This window comes from Periplaneta americana, chromosome 15 (assembly GCF_040183065.1).
Source record: "Periplaneta americana isolate PAMFEO1 chromosome 15, P.americana_PAMFEO1_priV1, whole genome shotgun sequence".
In the NCBI taxonomy this organism is placed as follows: Eukaryota; Metazoa; Arthropoda; class Insecta; order Blattodea; family Blattidae; genus Periplaneta; species Periplaneta americana.
Window position 1 is genome coordinate 152,775,814 of NC_091131.1, and position 12,090 is coordinate 152,787,903.

The window sequence follows — 12,090 nt, forward strand, 5'->3', positions numbered from 1 at the left end:
GCCGTCTATTATTTGATATCTTCTTCTGCCCTGAAGTATTCTCCCATTCACCATTCCTTCGAGTGAATCCTTTAGTAGGAAGTTTCTTCTCAGTCAGTGACCCAGCCAATTCCTTTTTCTCTTTCTGATCAGTTTCAGCATTATTCTTTCTTCACTCACTCTTTCAAACAGAGCTATTATACTTAAAAACCTCTGATACACTACCTAATGTGTTAAAACACGTAACCACGGAGAAAATTTCGAAACTTAATTCTTCTGTGGTACAGATTATCCGATTTTTTTCGATTAACTGTTCAGCTCACCCCCTTCATTACCACTGATAATAGAGGTTCTACTGTATCTCGTTGCAAGTTCCATGGGAGCACATTTAAACGAATCTCGGTCCATCCCCTTCTTTAAATTGGGGAATCTTCAAACTGCAGTCTCAGAAGGTGAACAAAGTTACTTGATTCATGAGTGTGCCCACGAATCGCAAGTTCTTGGGTGACGAGAAATTTCTTCATCAAAACCAACCTGGCCTCCATCTCCATTTTTTTTAGCATTTGAAAAGCTCAAAAATAACGTTCACCTTAGCCTTCATTGATCGCAATTTTATGACTCCTCTGTGGCATCATGCTTTTTGAAATTTTCAATGCCTTTTTTTTTTTTTTTTTTCAATTTCGGAAGCCGATTCAGTGAAATTTAGTTCTAATTTATAAGAGAACGTAATACATTTTTCGTTGAATGATGATTTGCAAACTTGACAGAAAACTAAATCTTTTAATTTTTCATATTCAAGTCATGGGTATGTTTTCAACCAGTGAGCTGGAAATGTCTTTTATATATCCTGCTTACACTTTCTTTTATGTATAGCCTACTCCGTGCATTTCAGGTTGATTCGTGAGCTTGGTTTTGTTCACTGACACTCAAACCATGTTTGCATTGTCTGAATTAATTGCGAATGCCTGATGTTTTGGTTGCCATAAAGTGGTTTAGTTTTGATCATAACTAAAATAAGTGATACTGAGTTAGTTTTCAAAGGTTTACATCTATAAGGCACTGTAGGAAATCTAAAATATTTAAGATGACATACAATACATCAGGTACACTGTAGAATTTAAGCACAGGTGTATTTTTGTTATAAAAATAATGAAATTTGCTTTTATCTTCTGCAGATTCAAGCTGGTAATGGAGAAGTTACAATTACTAATGATGGCGCAACAATTCTCAAACAAATTAGTGTCACACATCCCGCAGCAAAAATGGTATGTGTAATGTAATGAATTATTATTTCTTAATGTATAAAATTTGTTACATAAGAACTTGTATTTTCTAAGTGAAAATCAATTGGATGTATTACATAATATACGGGGTGGGCAGAAGGTCACTCCCAATTTTCGAACATTTGTTTCTTCTAAAACATTGAAAATAGAACCTTACATTTTTTCTCACATATAGTCTATGTTTGCCATTACCTTCCCTAAAGTTACAAATCAATGTATGCTCCAGCATTTACTGCTCATTTTCTTAAAAGGACAGATATATTTTCTGTGATCTTCCACAAGAACTCAGAAGGAACACGGTTATGACTTAACGGGTCTGATTTTCAAGTTCATCAAAAGTCTGAGGTTAGCAGACCATGGGAAAAGTTCGAAGTTAATAAATTGATGCAAAGACATTTTCTATCTAGCTCAAAATTAAATTTAACAAATTTTTTGGTTCCTGTATGTGCTATTGTAATGGAAGTGAGGTTGAGACATGATGTCTGCAAACCTTTTAACAGGTGAGAAAGACATCAAAAGAATATTAATAAAAAGTGCATTACTGCACATGTACAGTACGTATACCTCTTACATATCTATTATTGGAAAATAGAATTTGTGAACTCTTAAGTGTGAGTCTGATTCCTGTGGCACAATTATTATAATTATGTTTATGTCAGTGATTACAACCACCTCAAAATCCTACATTACAGAAATATTTTGGGCAACCCCTTCGAGCGTTTTGTGAACCATAGTTTAGGAACCACTAGCATAGGCTTATAGTGTGGACATTGGTGAGCATAATGGTAAATGGTAAATTGATCAGTGTCATATCCCCTAATACTGTTCTCCATCCAGATCAACCATGAAAGGAATGTGCTTACTATTACGTCATCTATTGGAGCAAAGTAGATAGATAATATTACTGTTATAACGTCAGTTTAAAAACCATGCACTCTCCTGCATATGTTATTTCCTGTATGGAGAGATTAAAAGACCCAGAGATTAACAACGATCTAATTTTGTAACTAGGGTAGTATAAATATGTTTGTATCAGTATTGTCGTTTGTGCTGTGAGAACTAGCCAATAGCCACGTGTGTGACCTTATGACGTCTTATGACATCAACATTCATTCAATCCATTACCCCGCTTCGTCTCATTCCCCAGAGACTTTCTCGTGGAGTACAGTACTTGACTGTACTTCTGAGATGCTATTATAGGGACACTTGTGTGAAAATTCACCCTTCCCGAATATTTTTAAGTTTTGTTAAAGATCTTTAATAATATGTGTGTAATTTTTGCAGTTAGTCGAACTTTCTAAAGCTCAAGACATAGAAGCCGGTGATGGGACTACAAGTGTTGTTGTAGTTGCTGGAAGTCTCCTTGAGGCTGCAGAGAAGCTGCTTCAACGAGGGATCCATCCTACTATAATTTCAGATGCATTCCAGCGTGCAGCTGCCAAGGCTGTGGAGATTCTTGCTGGAATGTCCCGACCTATTGAGTTGGGAGACAAAGAGAGTCTTATTAAGATTGCTTCCACAGCTCTGAATTCTAAGGTATGTTGAACGATAAGATTAGACCATTCTGCTATCATCACTGTCATCATTTCTTTACAATGTATAATGCATTGTGTTCCTCATATTGAGTGTAATTGATTAAATATGGTTAAACACGTTGATGGCAATAATTTTATCAGATGTGGCACAGGGGCGTATTTTGTGGGCTACCGGGGCTACCGGCGGTAGCCCAAGGAAATTACAAAAGAAAAAGTTTATAATATAACATAATGTAATAATTTTGTATTATTAGTTTTACCATAGTAATTAAAGTAATTGTTAGATATATTTTGTGTAATAATAGGGTCAGCGGTAGCCCAAACCCTTTAACCAGTATACGCCTCTGATGTGGCAACACATTAACTAACGCAATCATGAGAAGCGTACTCTCATGCCTCAGCTAGTAGGTGATAAGTACTGCACTAGCATTCGATTTTCTAGATCAAAGCCACAGAATTTTGGTAGTACAGTAGTTATTATTGAAGTGCATTGTTAACTCTTGATATATATAAATTGCATAATATGTTTCCTAAGTTGTAAATTCTTTTATTTAATGTATATATAAGGAAAAATAACATCTGAAAAGATTTCAGTTGCTCAAGCTACATTTGTTACCTTTATCAGTCACGTCCAGAACTCGAACAAGGAAATACTCAAAATAAATTGATCCATAAATCAAACGTCATTATTTTCGGACTTTAAGCTGACTCTAGGTAAAATATAAAATACTGTTATATAAAATGAACCAGAATTGCAGAAATATCAGACCTTGTAACAACATGCAACACTATTCCTTACATGCAAGTCACATCCATTACGACACTTATTACCACTAGATATACATCCAGATATGTTATAAATTAATCTAGGAATAGGGTTTCAGATACAGCACTCTTGTATATATTAACTGCATACTTAATTAGGTTTAATTTTATTGTTTTACACTTACATTTCGTAAAAATAACTGTGCAAATGTGCCGATTTGTCTCAGAAGGAGAGGAAAAAAGATTTTACCTGGAACCGAAATTCGTTTGGAAAAGTCAATCCTAGAATAAAAGGGGTGGTAAGTTGTTCAGGTTAGGTGAGAGCTTACAAATTAGTTTTTTGCGTCAGTGCACCTCCGTTATGCAAAATGAAACTGACCAATCAGCAGTCAGTCTCTTTCACTAATAGAATTTGAATCTTTAGTTCAGCAGTACCAGCTCTTTGTACATAAATTCCTCCTAAAATGGAACAGGCCTATTCAATAAAATTAAAATTATTATACATCTTGATTACACAACTTTTAACACTGTATCACTTCGGAATACGTATTATATGACTTTCTCGTGTTAAATTCTATCGTATCTGGTGTACATGTTCGACCTATTATTGGTCTTCTTCAGAACTGGTTGTAACAAATCAATACATATACTCTACAATAAATTTCCTCTTAAGTAATAAAGAAAATTTTCCAACTGACTCAGCCATACATAGTATAAATACCCACAGAAGGAATGATTTTCATACGCCATCATCAAATTTATCATGCTTTAAAAGGGGAGTATGTTACATGGCGATAAAAATGTTCAATAGTCTTCCTGAAGACATTAAGAATCATAGCCAAAATCCTGCATTATTTAAGGTAAAACTAAAAAATTACTTAATATCTCACACTTTCTATTCTGTAGATGAATTCTTGACATTTCACAGTACTGTGTAAATATTATAATACTATTAAATGATAAACATACTACATTGTATAAAATAATACTGTTATTAAGGTATTAATTCTGTACATATTTCATATTTGCGTTTTATATGTTGTTGTTGTTTTCTAATGCCAGGCGTTTGACAATAAAGTCATTTGACCTCTTGCACTCCAATATTTTTCAAAGATATTATCATGACTAGCCACTGAAGCACAGATTTTGAGGTGTTTCATATTGGAGTTAAATGGCAAGTTGTAGCCGATTTAAGTGAACACCATATTTTAACGTTTTGGTGGTGGCTACTTCATTTACACACAACCCCCAGAATGTCTGGAGGACCACACCTGCTGTTGGTCAACGGGTCCATTGGACCTAGCTGGGAGATCTTGTTGATCACCAGCTTTCCCTCCTTAAGCCACTGAAGGACGATTTTAGTGCCATAGCAGGTCAGCACTAGGAACAGAAAAGTAGAAAGGGGAGGAAGGAAAGGGAAATGAACCCCTAGGCCTCGAATGCTCTAAAGCCGTTGGGGTCGAAGAAAGTAAGAGTTCAGTCAGAGGACTGGATAGGAAAGGGTAAAGAGGGAATTAGGTATTGGATAGAGGAAAATTATACAAAATTCAGTCATTAACTCATCAAGCTGACCAGTGCTGCCATACTGTTTTGGTCTAGTATGGTTCTTGACTTGGTTAGACAACATTATGTGAAATTAAGATATTGAACATGTATGACAAAAGTAAAGAAACACAAAGCCTTGTCATTGTAGGGTAAATAAGGCCGTTTAGACACAATTTGATTTTGAGTCAAAGTAAGTTCGTTTAGTCTGTAATGAAAACAAGAGATAAACGTGACAACATCGCTTGCCACACCAATTGTCGCAGACATAAAATAATAAGTTGTAGGAATGAGATATGCAGGAAATTATTATTATCTAATGAAAGGAAAAAGTTAAAGAAAGGGCTGTTTTATATGTATTGCATCTTATTGTTAAACGTAAGAATTGGACATGTTCTTTATTCTATGCTATAAAGCAAATGTAAGAATATTATGGAACGAATAAATCTATCTATCTAAGACCAGCAACGACCAGTTCTGAAGAAGACCAATAACAGGTCGAAACATGAAAACCAGATGCGATAGAATTTAACACGAGAAAGTCATATAATACATATTCCTAAAATGATTAATTGTTAATTTTACATAAATTCACATACAGTCAACTTTGGATATAGTGAACTCGGTTATAGTGAACATTCGGGTATAGTGAATCTAAATTGTTGGTCCCGACCTACATACATTAAAAAGTGCTAATATTTCTGTTTATAGTGAACCCTCACTTCGGTTATAGTGAACCTAAAACTATAACTTCGCAAGAAAATATAATTTTAAAATGACCGAAATGGTAATTTAGGAAACCCTTTCTCCTATAAACTTCCAAGAATATGTTCAGAACAAAATCTCAAACTTTCTACTGCTTAAGTGCACTGAAAGACAAAGGATTCGTTCAGCTTCCTGGACAGCTTGAAACATGTTAAAGAGAATAGTGTACGCAGTGAGGGATAAAGGACTGATTAGTTCTGAACCCTTTAAAAGAGGTTATTAGAAGAATAGGAAGAAAAAGAGTTTTCTTTTGTAAAAGGGAGTAGAATGATGACCAAAGGGTAAATACAAGAAGGATTACAGTATACCACTAGGGTTTCCTTCCTCCCGCATCTTTGTAAAAGTGAATCCGGGGAAATTCCAAGGCTGAGTACACAGTAGCATACCTCTAGTGAGAAGAGGTGCGAAGTTGGTCAATGCCTACTACCTACATGGCCAGATTAGATTCAAGTTTCGAACTGTGAACATCAGGATGTCGAAGCGTAGAGTGTTTTAAGTTGGAAGATAGTACTGATATTGAATGTGGTCTTATCCAAACGGGCATTAATGTTGTATGTACAGCAACGTCAGTAGTATAAAAACAGACACTTCGGTTTTAGTGAACCTCGGATATAGTGAACGAAATATGCTGGTCCGCAGAGGTTCACTATAACCAAATTTGACTGTAAATTGGATTTTATAAAGTACTAAATCTCTCCTTTTTAGTACCTAGAAATCTGTTCATCATATACGTTTTTGGTGGGGTTTCCTATGTGATTTCTCATCTGTCAACATATGCATCAGTAGAAAATTAGCGCTTGTTTCTGTAACTTTGTCACAATTCATCATTGGATCCTTTCAAGCCAAAGCGTTATGAGCAACTGAAATCACTATGGATGTAGACCAGACAAGCTCGACCTGATATCTTGACAAGCCACCTATACTGTTTTCGCTGTAAGAAAAATCCTAATGTAAACATAAGCACATTGCTGTCATACCCATGATTGGCTCCCAGTCAGAACACTCACATGACACAGGAAAATATAGTTTGTATTGTAAACCACAATCTTGTATTATTTGAAAATAAAAAATTGAATTCTAGTTGTTAAATACAATGAAACATTTAACTTCACTCATACGTAAAACGCTATGTAAAAGAAAAGCTACTTTTATATTTTGTTATGTACTATGAACGCGGATGAATACCAACAGTAATACCAAGGTAGTCTGTTCTTGTAACAAGCTAGCATCACTTGAGCTCGTAGTTAGTTATATATATATTTTTTTAATGTACCGAAGTACATATGATATTTCCATGCAGATATTGTGCGTTATCATACGATGAAAGAGTAATGGAACGGAGAAAAATTCTCTCCGGCGCCGGGATTTGAACCCGGGTTTTCAGCTCTACGTGCTGATGCTTTATCCACTAAGCCACACCGGATACCACCCCGGCATTGGACGAATTGTCTCTGATTAAGTTCCAACTCTTGGGTTCCCTCTAGTGGCCGCCCTCTGCACTATGTCATAGATGTCTATGAACATAGGACCGAAGTCCACACATGTGCTGAGGTGCACTCGTTATGAGTGACTAGTTAGCCGGGATCCGACAGAATAAGCGCCGTCTTAAATCACATAGTGATCTTAAATCACATAGTGATTTACGCATATCATATATATTATTTTAATGTACTGAAGTACATATGATATTTCCATGCAGATATTCTGCATTATCATACGATGAAAGAGTAATGGAACGGAAAAAAATTCTCTCCGGTATCCGGTGTGGCTTAGTGGATAAAGCATCAGCACGTAGAGCTGAAAACCCGGGTTCAAATCCCGGCGCCGGAGAGAATTTTTCTCCGTTCCATTACTCTTTCATTGTAGTTAGTTGTTCACGTAAGCACGTGGCACTGAAGTATGGCTTCTGCATCCTCGGAGTGTGTGGGTATTAAACATAAGAGTGGAACCCTCTCAAAAGCGGAGAAAAACAAATAGTCTTAAATGTATATAATAAGTTAAGTGAGTTTTAATTACAGTAATTATAAAGTAAATGTTTCCTAAGCAAACGAATGCATAGCAGTGAGGTTAGGCCTACTTGACGAGTAACGGGAAATGTTTAACATGAAACAGAATGTACAACAGTACGCAGGAACACGTACTGAGAATCTGTGGCGCCAAACAGCGGCCAATGAAGCCTCACTTCAGTCACGTGCTATTGTTTACATTAGGATTTTTCTTACAGCGAAAAGATTACAGGGTGTGAGCATGAGTGGTGTGGACTTTAGCTTAAGAATGTCTTTTATGGATGTCCATCACTTCATTCTTTAAGCATATTTATCTCCATAACAAAACTATTGAACTTAGATCTAATATTTCAAACATGTTTATTTTTTACATTGCAATATTGTGAGAAAATTTCTTAGTTGCTGATTGTAATGAACATTCTGTTCTTTCATCAGTATCTGCTTATGATAGCATAACACAAGGAACTTGCCTGCCTGCTATTTGAATCAAATGATAGCTGACTTATACCATTATCTAGTAATGCCGCATTTCGATTATTGTGACGTTTTGTTAACTGACCTAAGTTCTGAACTGTCAGTCAAGTTACAGTGAGTTCAGAATATGTGCGTCAGATATGTATGCAACATCTGACGATACGATCACATATCACCGTCCTTCGCAAGTCTTTCGTGGCTCCGACTTAAAGAACATAGAACTTTACACTCCTTGTTATTGCTCTTTCGAATTCTGCACACTTCAACACCAAATTACCTTTCATCTCATTTCTCTTATCTATACTGTAACCACGACTTAAATACCAGATCACTTATCTGTGGCGCGTTAAGTATACCTCTTCATAGAACATCTCGTTATTCATCATCTTTTACAGTATCCACCTCGCAACAATGGAATTCCTTGTCACAAAGTATTAGGGGCTGCAAGACAATAAACACTTTTAAAACAGCTTAAAAGATAACCTTCTTAGCATTTCACTCCAATCATACTGACTTAAACTATCACTATCTACATTGTTACTCCTTCCTTTAGACATGCATCCTGATAGTGCTGTATTTTCAAAATTGTCTCATAATAATCTCTTTCTATTATCTAACATTATTTGAAATATATTAACATTTTATGTATTTTAGCTTAATTCTGCTACGTAGTTTGTATTTCAGTATTTAATTAATAGTTCATAGTATTTTGTTGTTTAATTCGTAAATAACTCTTGTATACATGTAGCTCTTATCTAAATCAAATTGTTGAATTCTTTGTAAGTTGATACATATGTATGTATACTTTTTGCTGGTTGAGTGGAAGAGAAGGCCTTACGGCCTTAACTCTGCCAGCTAAAATAAATCATTATTATTATTATTATTATTATTATTATTATTATTATTATTATTATTATTAGTATTAGCTTTGTTGTGTTATTAATAAAATATTTAATTAATGTGTATAAACATTTCGTCATGTACTAGTATTATGTGATGAGAATAGGTTTGTGGCACACGAAGTAGTTAAGAAACATTTTACACTCACATTTTGATTGTTACTAATGTATTTGGTACATTCTGCAGGTAGTGTCCCAGCAATCTAGTTTACTTGCACCATTAGCTGTTGAGGCTGTTCTGAAAGTCATTGATCCATTAAAGGACAAAAATGTGGACTTAAAGGTAAGTCAAATGATTGTTTTTATAGATTTATATGAGGTGCAGTAGGTACAACATTGCCACTTTGCGTAATGTTACCCACGAAGTTCACGTGAATCACTGGCCAAGCTGTGCAGTTCATAAAAATATTTGGGTGGAAGATAAAACAGTTTCTTAAAATTACAACACAAGAAAAAACGACTTACACTTTGAATTCTGTGTGACTGGCAGGTAAAGATTGGAGGAATAAATAACCTGTTCTGTTCATCTCTTTTTCAAGAAATCTATGTAGTTAAAATAAATTGAAGACCTTGGTGCAAGAAGGTTATAACTCATTTTTGTTAGTTTTGAGATATTTTGAGGTGAAGTTGAACCCTTGCAACTTTTAATGTAATTTGAATACAATTTTTTTTTTCCTTGGAATATGAAAAGGATACATTCAGTTTAATATCAATGCTTCACTTCTATAATTAATGCTCTGGATTTAACAATGAAGTCATCAGCCTTCTTGCTTCCCAATATTTTGATGGAAGGTCCACAAATGTCCTAAGAGTTTCACAATTAGCCAGGTGCTCCATCTCCATGTCCTCTTCTCTGGTGCACAGTAAGTATTTAGGTGAATTCAGTACTCCAATACGATGGAGGTGTTTACTGAGGCAATCATGACCAGTAATCAATCTAAACATGGCCACGGCAGATTTTCAAAGTAGATCAGGAATTAGTTTTGGATCTTTAAAACTTGACAGATGTTGAACTTTTCAAATCTTTGCCAAAAAATAAGTATCTGAAGCTTTGTTCTTTCACTTGCTCTGTTGAAGCCATGTTCGCTAAAACTTAAGTTTGTGAACAATTATTTTCAACAATGTAAATAGTGAAAACCAAGTATAGATCACAACTAACAGATAAACACCTTCGTGATCAACTACAACTGGCAGTAAATGACATAATTCCTGATTTTGAAACTCTGTTGCAGTGACATTCTGAAGACAGTTAATTTTATTTTGTGATAATGTGTCCTATGTTTTCTTGTACATTTCTTTCTTCGTTGTACATACTAAACATTAGTTTGTAGCCTTGTACTGTATAAAATTATATTTAAGTGCTTGACTTAAGGAAAATGAAAAATCCTTTACTGAGTCAGACAGTTGCTCCACTTCCTCTTCGGGATTCCACCTCCCTCCATTGGTGCTATGCACGTTGCAGGTTACACAGTGGCTCGATGCACGATCATATTTTCGCCACGGCTGATCTAATCTAATCTAACATAACCTATCCCTCTTTGAAGTAATCTGAGCTATTTACGTAAGCTATATTACCTTACCTGACGTAAGGTAACCTACTTAATTTAACATACCTTATGCTATCTAATCTAAAATAGCCTAAATATACCAAACCTAAGCATACCAATGTAATGATGTGGCCTGCCGAAATTAATGTAAATCAAGTAAATAATGCATATGAGACCTAGGGTGGCCTGTGTTCTTTGGTCAGTTCTCTTGCTCTAATGTACAGGTTCTGGCATTGAGAATAGTTCTGGGAGTACTGCTTTGTAGTAAAATGTTTGGCACTTGATCTATGTAAACTTAAATGTGATATCTCTATCACAAGCTTTTTTCTAAATTATTTTTCCTTTGACAGAATGTGCCAGATACTGGGAAGCGAGAAGCCTCATGCCTCTGTTTAGTTCTTAGTTTTTAGTTCTTTAAGGATTTTGTTTAGTTCCTTTATTAGATTTAATTTTAAGTTGTATCAAGTTAATTGTTTTAATCTTGAGGTTGTGTTTAGGTCAAAGATAAGTTAGCTATGTACCTGTCATTTGAATAAAGAAATAAATTTTTCCTTTGTGTTAGTTTTGACAAGAACATGTATGTGGTGTGATGGCAATTTTTTTTTTTTTTTTTTTTTAAGTATTGGGCATATAATGTGACAAATAGCCTTCAAAATAATCAGAAACGTGTGTTTTGAGGTTGTTCTGTGCTACTGCCTTGTTGCCAAATGGCAGGCAAAACAGTTATTCTACTTTTTTTTACAGAGCTCTGTGTGTTATGATATTGCTATGTATTGTATTTATTTACACTCCATGGTGTTCGTACATCACTTCACAGCTAGAATATGGAACATGTAAAAAAAAAATCTTATTAGTACAGTGGAGTCTCTTCGTTTATAAATGGGGTAAAACTATTAGCCAATCAAAGATCATTTTGTACGTTTGTACGTACTGTGTATTACATTATTGGTCTTCTGTGCTCGCCCTTACCTAGACGCAACCACTACCGAACGATGAATTGAGTGACTGGTAGACAGAGAACATGATGTAAGCAGCAGGATGAGTACAAACTCTGTACATACTTGTCTTTAAGCATTGGAGACACCACACAGCAGATTCCCTACAAGTTTCAACTTATTTTTTTGTCTGAGTAAATGTATTATGAAAGGGTATCAATCTAAATTACTTAAAAATATTTTTGTCATTAACGTTAAATCATTAAATTAATTTAGAGGAGTTACCACTGGTATAGTGAGGGTCACATAAGAACAGTTCCCAAACAGCAAATATTGCCATCTTGTCAGTGTTGCCAACTG

The 12,090-nt window shown here is 35.1% G+C and overlaps 1 protein-coding gene across 1 annotated transcript in view; it reads left to right on the top strand.

The window, feature by feature from the left end:
• Window positions 1–12,090, top strand: part of CCT4 (chaperonin containing TCP1 subunit 4) — a 100,219-nt gene that overhangs the window by 17,444 nt on the left and 70,685 nt on the right. Inside the window, exons 3-5 of the mRNA XM_069848372.1 lie at window positions 1,155–1,244; window positions 2,547–2,798; window positions 9,436–9,531. Coding sequence (XP_069704473.1) covers window positions 1,155–1,244; window positions 2,547–2,798; window positions 9,436–9,531 — 438 coding nt within the window. The remainder of the gene's footprint in view (window positions 1–1,154; window positions 1,245–2,546; window positions 2,799–9,435; window positions 9,532–12,090) is intronic.